The sequence below is a fragment of the Ixodes scapularis genome, unplaced genomic scaffold (genome assembly GCF_016920785.2).
Source record: "Ixodes scapularis isolate PalLabHiFi unplaced genomic scaffold, ASM1692078v2 PGA_scaffold1__304_contigs__length_218370807, whole genome shotgun sequence".
Classification (NCBI taxonomy): Eukaryota; Metazoa; Arthropoda; class Arachnida; order Ixodida; family Ixodidae; genus Ixodes; species Ixodes scapularis.
The window spans coordinates 164,897,771-164,913,669 of record NW_024609846.1 but is presented as its reverse complement, the minus strand read 5'-3'; the positions used below and the strand labels follow the sequence as shown (position 1 = coordinate 164,913,669).

Here is a 15,899-nt window from a genome sequence, read left to right as displayed (position 1 = left end):
GGTGATGCTTTTCCCCTGGAAGAAAATAGCTCTTTCTGCCGAAAACCGTAAATAAAATGCGGAGCGCATCTCCCCGTTTGCATTTTGCAGTTCGCGAATGCACGTATGGTACAATGGCACGAGGTATAAGCTAGGATGCGCAAACGGCGACCAGGCAGTACATACCACGCTGTAGCATGGCTACTGAGCGTGCGTCGGGGTGGGGAGGTATCGATGACGTTCTGACCCTCCGCTCGCAGCTTGCTAGACTGCGTGGTGTGTACTGTCAGGTCGTCGTTTGCGCATCCTAGCTCCCAGAGTCCCCCCGACCCTACACAGGAGGTTATGCCCTACCATGTCATGTGGCCTTGGTTAAGTTTACGTGGCCCCACTTTTTGCGTTTGTGTATGTGCTTGTGTGCTTTACGTGTTCTGCAATACTCGGTTCACCCCTAAGCTGAGAGTGAAGTGAAAACTATGGTGCTCCGTGTACCAATCATACGTCTATCTTTAATCACGTGATCACGCTTTCTGCCGTAACCACGCGCAGAGAGCGGGGTCAGGTGTTGAAAAGGATGTGGTTGATTGGTCCGGCGGGTGCATAGCTCGCACCGCACTGTCAGCTAAGGGCTTCTTTTGAGTCCTCTCCCACGAAAACGAAAGGGTATGTGGGGAAATCGTCAGGGGCTTTCCTGCTTGGCCGAGCCACCTATCGCAAGCAACCCGTTCAGAGGCCGTCAGCGCGCCCTTTCCTCCTCTCGCCTCTTCTGGTTTCCGAATTCTTCCTTCTGCGTCTGCTCGTATTTGCTTTACGGGTGTTTTTAAAGCAATCTGGTAGAGATTGTTCGATGCCTCGTGTCAGAATTAAAAAGAGACAATAATGAATCAAGTTAATACTGCTTTACTGTTACCCATTTTTCCTCGGATTACCTGACCTAGCGGTAGAGTGCTGTGTTTAGTCGACTTTTTTTACTGCTCATTTTAAGTAAGTTTTACTATGAACGCGAAACTTTTTATCTTATAATCTCAACTTCCTCTTAGCAGAGTTTTTCGGCCTAAACCGTACTCCGAGTGACTGGCGTTGGCGTAGAAACTCGTGCTGTGATCATCCATAACCCGACACTAACCCGGGGAGTTTAGGGAATTTTTCCTTGTCTGTCGGGTGTTCTGTCAAATATTTCGTCCCTATGGGCCGTGAAATACCCAGATTCAATCGTTCTCAACAATGCCTGCGCATGTAAAAGGAGACTCGAGAAATCAGCAAGTGTATTACTTAAGTATTTTTGTTTTCTTTTTATGAAAGCGTTAACGGGTTCACTTTTCTCTATAGATTTCTAATGATAGCGCATGATGACGAGTACGGTATTCTTTGCAGAGCAGTCTCACTGGCAAGGGGAGTCTTCAACGAGCCCCTGCTTCAGCCAGGAGTGCATTCGCGCAGGTAACACGACTTTTTTTTCAACCACCTCTGGACACTATATTATGGCGGCACTTTAGTGCGAACCCAACATCTACATTTATTTAGATTTCGCTCAAGCAAAGTATTGACATGCGTACATTTTTACCGCTTAAGTTAGTGCACAAAATAAGAACCTTCCGCCGCATCAGTAGCTTTAATGCGAAATAACTGTGCCATGGAGTGAGCCGACGTCATCAGCCGCGGCAAACGGCAGATAAATTCCCGAAGCCGCGATCTGAGGCATCCCAGCTTTGAAACCGCGCAGAAAGCCACGCAAAACGGCAGTGAAATAAAGCCGAAGCGCGTCAGCTTTAATTAGCGCCACCCCATGGTGCTGCGTGTCCGCGCCGCCTAGAGTTCCTGTATAGGCTCCCTACGGGAGCCAGAGTTGCGCGATCACGTGAGGAGCCGAATCAAGTGCCGTGCAGGAAAGTAGACGTTGCACGCTCCCCGGCGTACGTTCTCCTGCTTTTGAGCGCGACGCGTGCCTCGAACGCGCAACGCCGCTATTCGCCAAATTCAGTCACGTGACGAGCGGGATCAACATGCCGTGCAAGAAAGACGGCGCTACGGAGATGAATACGCAACTCTGGCTCCCGTTGGGAGCCTATTCAGGAACTCTAGCGCCGCCGGCATAAGTAATCGGGTGGCCGCCTTCCGCCGAGCGCGCCAGCCGATTTTTGATGATAGCCGTTCAATTCCGAGAAAACAAAAACAAGGACAAAATTTAATCGCTTTTTCGCGCTAACAGTGTCGTGCTACGTACTGTGGCCCGCAGTATGAGCGGGAGTAAGAAATGAAATGAATTAGGCTTTGTACTTCCCGTGTTAGAGACTCCGCTAATGACATAGTACGTGTGGAAAGAGTGCGAAATAAAGCGTAGGAAAGGGACACCAGTAAGCATGCGGCCAAGATAAGACGATGCTGAAAACGCGCCAAGGCGCCGTGTTTGTTCTCGCTGATGTTGTTGCCGGGGGTACATCTTCGCATCGGAGTCTCCAAAGCAAGTTACGACCGCGTATTTTACGCATCATCTTTTCCGAGCTGAATAGACCGCGGACTATACATGTTGAAAAGTTGATATTCTAAGCTGTGCGGATTATACAATGTTTTATGATTTAAATTTAATGAATATTAAGGTGGTTGTCGCCTGTGCGGCTCTTGAGATTATGCTATTTTATGTTAGCATGAGTCAGTAAGAAAATTTGAGATCGTCAGTATGTCGGTATCGCCCACGCAGCCCCCGAGAGTGGCACACAGACAATATGGATCAGCCTTGACCCTGACGCCACAAACAAAAATTGCTTGCGGTTGTCACCTCATCTATATAAAATTCCGGTCGCGGTGCTTTAAATACAAAGAAAAATGTTTGTGTTAGAACAATAAAAAAATAGAAGCACTAAAAACAAAAACAAAAAAAAATTACGTTCGTATTTTTTTTTTTTTTTTTCAGCAGGGAGTATTATATGCCGAAGAATCTCTGACATAATTTTTGAGGGGAATAAGGCACAGATGAAGTGAACATACAGTACGGACTAGACTCCCTACATGAGCGCTATGTGAAGTAGCGGTTTTATTAACTCGATATAGACTTAGTACCTTAAAAAAATTACAATAAACGTACTGTGGCGGGGATAAGCTGAGCTAGTGGGTTATAGATTGGGAAGAACCAGCTGAACCTACTATTAGAGGAACATTCATATAGATGAAAGGAGATAGACAAATGCGCAAAAGAAACCGCTGGTCGTTTGCAGAACATGCTGTGTTGTAAGAAATAGTTAAATGTTTTTATAATGAAATATCAAGGAAACACAAATCATTGTATAGTCCGCTCCTGTAAATACTAAGTAGTTAGCACCGCGTAAAATTGTAACTTTTAAACATGTATATTTTGCGGTCTGCTGTGAAAACAAATACGGTATATAACAATTCTACTACGAGCTTGAGGCACATTGAGTGGCAGGAAGCGTTGTTCTGACCCCCCGGGGTGCCCGCCCTTGCAGCGGCCGCCATCATGGAGAGGGCACAGCTTTTCCGGGACCCCTGCCTGGACTTCGACGCCTTCGCGTGCGGCAGGTTCGTCCAGGACCACGCTGCCCCGGACGACCACTACTTCACCAACACGCTGATCTCAATGCAGGACATCATCTTCGTCAGGCTCAAGAGTGCGTCTCCCCTCCTTTTTTTTTTGCTCTCTGCGCCTCTCTTCACCAGGCTGTGATAGAACGAAGTCAGTAATATTGTAATCATATGGGCATCTTCGTAAATTTTTTTACTTCAGTCATTTCTTTAAATGGAGAAAAATGTTTGTTTTCGTGGTACGCTAGTCACGCGATCAATTATCAAAACATATTTTGTCTAAGCGAGTCTGCAACTGCCTTCCTTTTAGTCATGGCTGGATGGATGCAGTTCTTTTCTTAATGGGCATAACAAGAAACAAGCACCTAAGAATCGATGAAGTGAATGCAAGGGCGCAAACGAGCTAGTTTAGATTGAACATGTCGTAAACCCCGAGACTGCAGAAAAAAAAAATGACACGAACACTAAAAAGCCTCGAACACAGCTGACTTTTAATTTCCAAGAAGTTATTATATAGACACCTTGACAAAAGAAAAAAAAAAAAAGAGAGAAAGTAGCCAATGCACCTTCTTCCCACAGGTAAACAATAAAATACAGCAACCCACCAAAGACATAAAAGGACATCGCCAAACCCTTCCCCTCTTACTCTGAACCTTCGGTACCCTGAACCCGTAATAATATGTCCGGTAACACAGAGTGGATCACAAACTCGTAATCCTAGCCGTCGCGCAACACACCCAACAATTCAACCCACAAACAATAAAACACAGTAACCCGCCAAAGACGCAAAAGACGTCGCGACTTCCCACCTTCTTTCTTACTCTAAATCGTCGCTAACAGAATACTATCATCCTCCCTTTGTACTGGTAAGATTAGGCCTGGTAAACCAAAGTGAACCATAGAACAACATGTCACCCCAGCTTCTCAGAAATAGAAACACAATAAACTTACAAGGTGGCCACCTTTCAAGCCCTAAAAACAGTCTCAGTTCAGGGCTTCAGCAAAACGAACGTTTATTAACAACGTTTCCGCGGTTTGTCAATAACTATTCGCTTGTGATTATTCTTTTCCCGTAACTCCACTGAGGTTAAACTCCACAGTGGCACACAATTCTTACATTCGATAATATGTTTAAACAGTTCCGAGTATGGGTTCTTGTTTTTTATGCATATTTCGTGTTCTGTCAGGCGATCATATATACATCGTTTAGCTTGTCCGATATAACAAAGTCCACAATCAAAGGGTATTTTAATACAATCCCTGATACACACTCCAACACTTTCTTTGTGATTTTGCAGACAACCTGTACTTGGAGCTGCAAAGGGGGTTATGTGGATCAGTCTAAGATCTGTGCAGACCGCACTGCCAACATTAAACTTATTGGCTAGCGGTTTTATGTTGTGGGAGATTTTCATGAAAGTATAAAGGACTACGCGCTTAGAAGGTTTACTGCCGTTTTTAGCTGCCTTTTAAGAGATACCAGATAAAACAACTGTCTTGCGATATATTCCTGGGATATCCTGTCATTGTGAAACGTTTCATAAGACGACGAAGAGGTTTACTTATCGAATGGGAACAACACTTTTTTTTATTGCTGCATTGACTAGATTCTGAATTTAGCCTACTTTCACATACATTGAGTGGCAACTACTAAATGAAAGAAGTGGTTTTACTGTGGATTTTTCACACTCCCAGGAAAAACCTAAACCAAAGAAGCGACTTAAAAAAAAAATATGCTCAAAGAATGTTGTAACACATTTCAGAAGCAATAGGTTTGAAGGGGCATTCGAGTTTTTTGAGCGCAGCTCTTAAACGCCCATTTCCGGGTTGAGTGGCGTCGGCGTCGGCGTATCCGCGCGCGTTGTAGTGCTAAACATTTGCCCGCTAAAGTTAGGGGGGGGACTTTTTCCGCTAAATTTTCCCGCTAATTTTCGCGGAAAAATTTCCCCGCTACCCTTGGCGGGTTAGGCTTCCCCACTAAATTTAGCGGGGAAATGGACGTCACGTGACGTCAACATGAATTTAGTTTCTCCGCTAAAATAAGGAAAGTGACGTCACGATTTGTGTCGCGTCACCCATGATAAATTCAGCGACAGGAGGACAGTAGGAGGAAAGGAGGAGGAGGGGAGAGGAGGAGGGGCATACCCTCCCCTCCGTACCCTCCCCTCCTCCTCCTGAAGAGCTGCGCTCTTGTTTCGCATTACAGAGATTTGTAAACGTCGTTCATTTTTTGTTTTCTTTTTTAATTTATCTATACATTAAAACTAATCCAACTGAAATTCGTACAGCGAATTCATGAAATGTATACATAAAAAAGGGAATTACAAGCGCAACAAAAAAGGCAACAGATTAATGCACGAAAACAAAAATTTTACCTTATACAAAAAAGAAAATCAATCAACCAAAAAGTTACGATTTTTCCGACATAATGGGGTTTCAACAATATTTACTACTGATTCGGGAAGGCGCTGCAGGAATCGGATTTCACGCGAAATAAATGCGTTTATGAACGGCCTGGTTGAGTCAGTCAGATGCTGAAAATTTTTACTCGTTCTGGTAAGATAGAAGGATCTGTAACGCGGTTGAAGGAAAGAAACACTTGAGTGGCAGTGTAATTATTGAAGGTTATATTAATAATAATAATAATAATAATCTTTATTTGGACTCCTCGTGTTTAAATAAAGAAGAATGAAGTAGCACAAAAGGTAAATAATTTGACGTACTTCAAGCAATGATAAAGAAGTGATATTTTCAGTGTATAACAAGATGCGACGATGTGTACTGCTTCAATTAGATTGATTAAATTTTTTTTTTAGGTACCGGGTTGATAAGGCTATTCCAGTTGAGTGCGGCTATATCTTTGTAAGCACGTTTGCAGAGACCAGCAGGGTTTGTTTTGAGGTTACATTTTAGCAACCTAAAAGCTATAGATGCTTCTAGAGGCATGGTATTAAAACGGGCACACAATAAGATGGATGTGAAATGGGCATCTAGATGCTAGTAAGATCAAAATACGCTGAGAAGTGTATTGCGCAATATATCTTCAACTTGATAAAGAATCGGTTTGCTAGTTTAATTCCTTCCCTAGCCTTTACGCTTTTGAAGTAGCATTGACCATTCCTCAGACCAGTTATTCAAGCGAATTATATAGTGCTGAAGCAGCAATAAGTAATATATTTTTTGCCTTTTCCTGGACGACCCTTATCGGCCTAATGGCTCGCTCCGCAAAATGTAATAGCTGTAAGTTGTAAAATAAAATCCATCACCACTGTAGAGCGTTCCGATAACGGGCCCGTTTGGAACAACCGACCTCCCTTGTCACTACGCTTGCATCGTGTTGTTATCCTATTGGGTATCATAATGGCAGTTTCCGGTACGATCTGCTTAAATTCCTTACTACAGTGGCTGTGAAGAGCCCCCCCCCCCCCCCCCCCCCCGGTGACTTCGTACGCGTAGCAACCCTTCGACGGCTCATCGCCGATCTTAGCTGCGGTTTAAGAGCGCTCCCACAACTCACCACTTGTCATTCCTTCCTAAACCTCTCAATAAATCCCAACTCACCGAGGACGCGCTCAACCCTTTTTCACGACAGTGTGATTCTGAGGTTGCCATTGTTTTATAAAGTTATGTGGCAGCTGTAAGATAGAAGCTATTTTAGTATTATGTTTTCTTTTACTTTCGAGCCTGGGTGGCGGGAATAAAGATTCGCTCTTCTTCCATCGATATTTTTTTTACGTTTCTCTGGGGAGCTGTTGCATGAGGGGCCTCCGAACGTTTCTTGATTGAGCCAATGACTTCGCTGGCTGAGCCCCATCTTACACAGACAAATGCCCTGCTCAGAAAAAAGGAATATAAAAACAAAACAAAACGGGAAGGGTTCATTATTACGGCCATTTTCGCATGACATCGCTATTACATCCTACCAAACGTGCAAGGCGAGTAAGATAATCGTGAACATTTATTCTGGCAGCTTCTTTAAACACATAAATAAAAAGAGGTCTTCTAGTCAAGATGGGTGGAAAGAAGCCAGCTGACTGTGACTTGTTCTGACATCTTTCAGAGCTGCTGGAAGACACGAGTTCCTCCAACCGCAGTACGGCGGTGAGCAAAGTCAAGACTCTGTACAACTCCTGCATGAACACCAGTGAGTAACATGCAACAGCTCTTCTCAGTCTAAAACGTGGGGATAATCATCGCATCGCTCGAGGAAACTTCTGCATAAAGAGCTAGCGTCGAAAGGCCATCCCGGTTAAAGAACCCGTTTCTAACTGGCCGGAACCGTTGCGCCCAAAAACCACGCCTCTTCGAGGCAATGACTAGGACGCTAAGTCGTCTGTTTTTGTGAACATAATATTACGTGGCATTTAAAACTAAATGTAAGTAGCAGGGTGATAAAACTTCTGCTAACAGTGTTCTTTGTTTTTGTTCGTTTGTGCGTCTTGAATGCGGCTAATAGACCAGATTAGCCGTTTTGCCTGAAATATGTTAAATAAAATGCTGCACTTGCTAAATAACGGAGGTGTACAAAGCAGCCAGAGTTTTTGATGGGTCGTACTCGAGTTCTTCTGTCTCACTGAAAATGAAGTTGATAATTTACTTGTAAGAAAACGTGTCGGAGTCTCTGTGACGCCTGGAGACAGGGGATCCGATACCGACCAATATTGTGGTCCCACCAAAAAGACTCTTATCATAGCCATAGAAACCCAATAATTGACAAGGTCATTCTAACACATTCCTACGCATTTCTATTTTCTACTTCATATCCGTTCGTAAAGACTCGGTCACTTGAAACTATTGTTTTACATCTTGCTAGATGTGTGTAGACAATAAGCATGATGCCTGAGAATGCCAAAACTGGATTGTTTATTGAAGAAACTACTGGATTGCAAGAATGATTCAAAAGGTTACAACGACTCTCTTGAGTATAGAATATTACGAAATCTGATATAAGCAAGCGAGTCAGGTGCTTCAGTGCAATATACAACGAAAATCAATTGATTTGTAACATTGCGCCATAACTACTCGTTTTGAACGGATAGAAACCGGATTCCTTGTTCTCTTTTGTCGGTGAAGGTGAACTGTTGAGAAAGTTTAACTATCATAACTGGTGGTGGTGTCTTGTCATCAGCGCGTTGATCGTATGTACCCAGAGCATAAGCATAGCTCGCGTGGTGAAGGTCCTCCAACACATGCGACCATCGATATAAACGTATAAGGGATTTACCTATACTTTAGGATTCGCTGCGCTACGCATCGAATAGAATTTCTACTTCTAGCTTTAAAATAAACACTAGTACATTTCTGCGGGGGAGTGTGCCTGTATACAAACCCCTGTTGGCGGGCTGAAACTTCGACCGCGGTTTCCGCCGGCCTTCAAAGTCATATCAAAGTTTAGGCGCTATGAACTGGAGCAGTCTTTCCGAAATCATTGTCAGTGCTTCCATATGGCACGCCGGATGCAGCGTGCTTCTCTCAGTGATAGAATTACACCACACATTACAGTTTATTTAATAAAAATGGCCGCGGCATTTAGAAATCTGTTATCTTATTTTATACTCCAAGTATATGTAATTTTTTTTCTTCTATACTACATGGCACGGAGGTTCGTCTGATCATTACGTTCATCGTGCGTTTCTCAACCCGTTAAAATGCGCCCTTGTACTTTTGTTTGCCCCGACATGGACCATCGGCGGCATGCGCATGGCTGCCTCATCATCGCGCGATCCCGGCGCTTTTTTGTTTTATGTTGCCCTTTGACTGACATGCCGTTACTTGCGCTCCCATGCGCCAAAGACGGGATCTCGAACACTCGCTTGTCCTACAGTCTTCGTTCGATATTTGATTATCGACACTGCTTCCATGCAAGCCCGCGTTTGTTCACACCGGATGTGGGCAGTTCGCGTGCGCAGAAACCAAATTCGCCCAAGGCGAAGCATCTGCGCATGCGCAGTGCCGACGGCAGCGCCACCGTAGTGGGATGACGTCTAACCGCTCATTCACACAGGAAGCGGATCCACATTCGCAAAGCGGTTGCGAGCGCGGTTGTATAAAGATCCAGTACAATTGCACGCGTACTCGATGACATCAAGTGCGCGTGCAATTGTACTCGATCTTTATACAACCGCGTTCGCAACCGCTTTGCGAACGCGGATCCGCTTCCAGTGTGAATGAGCGGTTAGACTTGAGTTGTTTTTATGTGTATCATCAGATTTGGTGTCTCTGTGGAAATGTTCCAGACTAGAGTGCCTTCATACACACGCGCGTTTTTGCTTGAGTGGTGACATCTGAGCCATTTTTCCGCTCAATCGTTTTTTTATGCATTTTGAAGTGCCCGCAATCCGGCGTCACTCAGCTCGAGCGCGTAGCTTTGGCTAATGCGTAGAAGCCATTTTACCGCCCAGTCACGCACCGAGTGCGCGAGAGCGTACCCGCTGGCACATTTAGGGCGACAATGGATGTTTTCACCCTCAGACAGACAGACATGTAGGCACCCTATTCCAGACACGTGCCGCGCGCCACCTCTGGGAAGAAAATGGCGTCTGAAATCTAGCTCAGTGCTGCGCTGTGCCGCCATGATATTCCCAAAAGCTGCACATTGCATGTGCCTCGTGCATCGACGCCCCTTGCGCTACTTTTCAAACATGAAGGAATTTTACCCTCACGCCCTCCTTTTTTGTATTAGACCCTTTCCAAAATTCAGTCTGGTCATTTTGATAACTATCATCTGAGTGCATATCGTCTGTACGTGCTAATGGCGAACTTTTGGTGCTGTGTTTAGAAAATTTTATTTACAACAGTGGTGTCATGCCCAGAACAAAGCCAAAACCCGAAAACGCGCTATGTACAGTATATACAGGCTTTCAAGCTAGCCAACCCCGTGCCTAAGGCGCGGGCACGCACCCGCCGCTCGGCAAAGCGCCCGTCCGCGCAATCACTCGCGCAAAGAGGCCCCCCAACCGGTACCGCACTCGCACGTCCCGCCCCTGCGACGCCTCAAAGAGAGGGCCGCATCGCGTCCCGTTCCCCCTTTCTCCGCCTAACGCGGTCTAGATATGATCAACATATTGAAAACGGAGTTCGATGCGAGAGTTGTGCACGTGTAGGTATCGGCAGGACCAGCGCCGCAGAAACTCCTGCTCTCCGAGGAGGAACAGTTGCGCCTCGAGGTGGGACACGAGCTCCCGCCGTAGCCTGAACAAAAGCGGCCAGAGCGCGCGCAACCTCCGTCCCTGTCCCACGGCGCAGCACCGGTTTCGCCACAGGACGTACTCGCTCGCGGCGAGCAGAAGGCACGCGAAGAGCCCCGAAGGACATCGTCCGCGCAGGAGGTGCTTTATGAAGAAATAAGTTCAAGACGGGCGCCAACGCGGAGCCTGTCCGCTGTCAGCGGGACGAGTCTTATAAGATTATGTACGCCTAATATATGTGAGGGTGTCGTGTGAATTCTTGGAATTGTCGCCTTCGGCAAGCCCCGGGCACCGCATGAAAATAAATGTGAATTTAATCAATTGTTTTACTTAGGTAGGCACCAGGCACATAGTATGCTGTGTTTGATACTTAGTGTACAACGCTGTCAAATCTGCTAACGCGAGCATGGGGTTCTATCTCGCAGATCGTTTCCACGCGTTTTCGCGCAAACGAAACCATTGATGAAACCACGCGCTCGCGAGAATAGCTTTGACAGAGTTGTATACTAAGTGTCTTGTCCCCATCGATAGCGAAACGAACAGGGAAAGAACTGTGCAGAGCGAAGAACACCGTCACTTCCGTACGTCTGCCATTGACAAATAAATACAAAAAACATTCCGCCGCCATTAAGATACAAAACTTTGGACTGGTATTTGAGTCAGTATTTGTGTAAGAGCATCCTGCTCGAGTAGCTGGCGACCTCGTGGCCTAAGCTGCATTCGCGCGCCAGGTTGGTTCCGACGGACGAATCCGATCCACCGGGCATGAGCCTGGCGTCCTCGCACTGACGCAGGCAGCGTGGAACACGGCTCGGTGGCTCTGCTGCGGGACCTTCTGCGTGACGAAGGCGGCATGGGGGCATGGCCCGCGCTCGAGGAATCTGAGCCTTTGACCCTGCAGTCCCTGGGACTGGAGCGGCGGCTGGCCGTGCTCCGAGTCCACGGCGTCGAGCCTTTCTTCCAGCTCCACGTGGGGCAGGACGAGAAGAACGCCTCTATGCACGTCGTACAGGTAGACACCCGGGAGGACGACGGCAGACCCTCTGAGCGAGGGTAGCGTCGATTCCTGCACGCTGCACGCCCCCAAAGATGTTTACGCCCTTTCAACACTGTTCGAGATTAGTTCCCTTCGTTTTAACCGCACGCATTACCGTTAAAATGCCTGCTCTAAAATTAAACGAGGGGTTTAGATGGAAGGTTTTTTAGAGCGCAGCTCTTAGGGGCCCGTTCCCGGCTTGAGCGGCGTCGCCGTCGCCGTCGCCGTCGCCGTCGGCGTAACCAAGGTCATCCCAAGGTCACGTGACCCCCAAGGTCACGTGACCCCTCCAGGTCACGTCACCCCTCCCAAGGTCATCTCAAGGTCACGTGACCCCACGTGACTCCCAAGGTCACGTGACCCCTCGAGGTCACGTGACCCCTCCCAAGGTCATCTCAAGGTCACGTGACCCCAAGACCCCACGTGACCCTTTGAAGGTCACGTGACCCCTCTGAGGTCACGTGACCCCTCCCAAGGTCATCTCAAGGTCACGTGACCCCAAGGTGACACCCACGTGACCCCCAGGTCACGTGACCCCTCTGAGGTCACGTGACCCCCCGAGGTCACGTGACCCCCCTCCCCGAAGTCACGTGACACCCCCCCCCCCCCCCGAGGTCACGTGACCGCCCCCCCGGAGCATATTAAAGAATGAGGGGAGGAGGAGGGGTCTACCCTCCCCTCAGTACCCTTCACTCCTCCTCCTCAAGAGCTGCGCTCCAATTCGGCGTTACAGGGATTTGTAAACGGCTTTCACTTTTTGTTCCTTTTTTTTAGAAATCCAATATTCTCGTGGATGACTTTTTCAAGGGACATCCTAAGAAGCAGTACCAAACCATATGCTTATAATTTACAATTATTTGAAATCGTCGGCTTCTACAATTTGTCATGAACTGCGCGTGCGTGTGGTGGGAGCTCCCTTTCTCTCTCTCTCTCTCTCGAGCAATGGAGCTAAATCCTAGTTACTGAATCAACGAATTAAAGAAAGAATCCCAAAAGGCGTTCGAAACCCGCAACAAATTATAGGTTCTCTATGGTCCTCATTGTTCCTGCAGTATCTACCACTTGGCATTAAAGACATTGCCACAGCGTAGTGCAATTCACGCTCCTGCTCTCACTCGTCTGCGTTGCCTCTGAGGTAGCCTCCACCGCTTGCCACAGTCGGTTCTGTACAACGAGTTCAGATAATTAGTTTTGGTGCCGCCAACTGGTTCATTGAGCTCCTAAACACAGGTTTTTACGTTCACCGCGACCTATATCCCCCCCCCCCCCCCTCGAGTTTTAACAAAGAAGCCTTTGGGGGCACGAGTCTGAGTCGAACGCTGACGAAACACAATTGTGCGTAATCCGTGACCCGCGTTTTCCTCTTCACGTCACGTTAAGAATTCAAGCCAAGGCCTAGTTGTCTAGGAGGCGCTGACCCACGCTACTTCCTTCCCCTGTCACTTGTTCTTCGGCGTATTGCAGCAGTACAAAGCCTCGCGTGTGTTGCAGATCTTCAGCAGCTCGCCCGTACTGCGCAGCGAGTACTACCTCAACGACACGGACGACCGGTGCCGAGAGTCGCTTCGACTGTACAGGAACACCATGGCGCAGGCCGCCAGGCTACTCGGGGCCAAGCACCCCGAGAGAGACATCGACGACGTCGTCGAATTCGAGGTCCAGTTCGCCAACGTGAGTGGATTTCGGTTCCACGGGAATGTCGCTCGTGTCTTACAGGAGTCTCGTTTCAGACAGTGTCCCGTCAGATGGAAACTCGACCTTCATCGCGGAGTTCTTCCTCTTATTTACTGTGGAGCTTGCACTACGGTGAAAGGAGAGAGGTGCTTGAAAAGCGCCGCCTCGCGACGGAGCAAGTGTGTCGAAAATTTGCTCTCAATTGCGACAAACGGCACGAGATGGCGCAGAATGACAGAAGCTCAAGAAGCCGTCCTTATTCGCGTGCATGTCTTTAACGTCACGAGTGCGGAGCACCAACCCGAGAGTAAGAACACCCTCTAAAGACAAAACCTGCGCACCCGATTCGTGACGTCTGCTGTTCTCTACTATATAGGGCTGAATGGCGCATAGCTGCTCTCCGAGCCTGGCGCAAGTGAGGCTACTGGTAGTTCGATGCTTGCCCGGCAGTCGGGCGTCTGCTGGGCTTCCTAGTGCATTCAGTCGGTGTTTTGGTCTATGCTTTCTTGTATCTTTGAATGGGTTTTATTAATTCCGTTTTGAATGAAATCCCGAGAATAACGAATCTGAACATAAAACATCTGCACACCTGATCAACTATAATCTCAAAATGTTCCCGACCAATGGCTTCCCAGAAGACTTCTCGCGTCTGAATACCCTGTTTTGCGCAGCAAACAGGCTCTCTTGAGATGACAAGAAAAATACAGCGCCCTGGACGCTGTTAAGACCAGCAATCGGAAGGGTTCAGAAGCCTGTCAACCGCTCACTTCCGGGACAAGCAGCTTACTTCCGTTGGCTTCATACCTGTTTCCTCAATGCACCATCACGTTACGGTAGCTAGTTCATCGCGCAGAAGGCGACAGAGCAGGCAGGGCTTGGCAATGCCGGCTCCTTGGCTAGGGTTTTTATTTACGCGTGCATGACGAGCGCCCAATTAACAAAGTTGTAGTTTTTTGTACCTCTGAATACAAAAAGACAAAAAAAAGTGAAAGCCGTTTACAACTCCCTGTAACGCCGAATTGGAGCGCAGCTCTTGAGGAGGAGGAGGGAAGGGTACTGAGGGGAGGGTAGAACCCTCCTCCTCCTCCTCCTTCTCCTCCTCGTCCCCTCATTCTTTAATATGCTCCGGGGGGGTCACCTGACCTCGGGGGGAGGGGGTCACGTGATCTCGGGGGGGGGGGGGGGGAGGGGGGTCACGTGACCTCGGGGAGGGGGCCACGTGACCTGGGGGGCCACGTGACCTGGGGGGCCACGTGATCTCGGGGGTCACGTGACCTCGGGGGTTACGAGACCTTGGGGGTCACGTGACCTTGGGAGGGATCACGTGACCTTGGGGTGACCTTAGGAGGGGTCACGTGACCTTGGGGGATCACGTGACTTGGAGGTCACGCGACCTTGGGGTGACCTTAGGAGGGGTCACGTGACCTCGAGGGTCACGTGACCTTGTGGTGACCTTGAGAGGGGTCACGTGACCTTGGGGGGCCACGTGTCCTGGGGGTTGTGTTGTGTAGCCATCACCAGGTGGTGATGGCTGAAACGTCGAGCAAGTACCTAACTTTAAATACACACAAAGGACTGTTTGCCGTAAACAGGTTACCGTTCGGAGTCTCCTCGGCACCAGCCATTTTTTAGAGAATCATGGACACAATGCTGAAAGATCTGAAAGGCGTCAGTTGCTACTTGGATGACGTCCTCATCACCGGTAGGGCGCCGGAAGAGCATTTGGCCAATTTGGAAGTGTTGTGTAGTTACCGCCAAGCGCGCGCTACTGGGACTATAGTGGCGGCGCTTTAGTTCCTTCGCTCTTCTTCTTTATCGTCGTGTCAGTTTGATAGCACGAGAGGTTCGTTGTAGTTCCACGCTCCATGGAATAAACCTCGGGCCATGGTCCTCCGGTCTACTGTGTCTGTTGCCCCGTCAAGACACGACAACTTGGCGACGAGGAGGCTTCGCTGAACTGCTACGCGGAAGCCGACATGGCAACGGGGGATCCGGCAGCGACGGGTCAAGTGCCGCAAGTCTTCGGCCGACTGGGACACATCGAGCCCTTTGACGAATCGACGAGCGACTGGCCGTCGTATGAGGAACGACTCACGTCGTTTCTTCTGGTCAACCGAATCGCCGAGGACGACAAGGTACACGCATTTTTGAGTCTCATAGGCCCGAAAACGTACTGTCTTCTGAAGTCATTGACCGCACCGGAGTTGCCAGCAAGAAAAACGTTTGATGAGCTGAAGAAGCTTTTGGGGGATCACCTGGCACCGAAGCCATCGGTAATCAGCGAGCGCGCAAAGTTTCACAGAAGAACGCAGCTCGAGAACGAATCTGTAGCAGCCTTTGTTGCAGAATTACGCAAATTGGCGCAAACCTGCGACTTCGAAGCCGCACTTGATCAGTCCTTGAGGGACCGTTTCGTCTGCGGTTTACGCAGAGAGGACATTCAGCGTGTGTTGTTCACAGAGGACAACAAGCTAACTTTCCAGAGA

At 48.2% G+C, this 15,899-nt stretch overlaps 1 protein-coding gene across 1 annotated transcript in view; it reads left to right on the top strand.

Moving 5' to 3' along the window:
• Positions 1–1,356: 1,356 nt before the first annotated feature.
• LOC8026542 (neprilysin-1) overlaps positions 1,357–15,899 on the top strand; it is a 98,391-nt gene continuing 83,848 nt past the window's right edge. Inside the window, exons 1-5 of the mRNA XM_040209807.3 lie at positions 1,357–1,419; positions 3,441–3,602; positions 7,577–7,660; positions 11,498–11,715; positions 13,231–13,410. Of these exons, the coding sequence (XP_040065741.2) occupies positions 3,452–3,602; positions 7,577–7,660; positions 11,498–11,715; positions 13,231–13,410 (633 nt within the window). The 5' untranslated portion in view covers positions 1,357–1,419; positions 3,441–3,451. The remainder of the gene's footprint in view (positions 1,420–3,440; positions 3,603–7,576; positions 7,661–11,497; positions 11,716–13,230; positions 13,411–15,899) is intronic.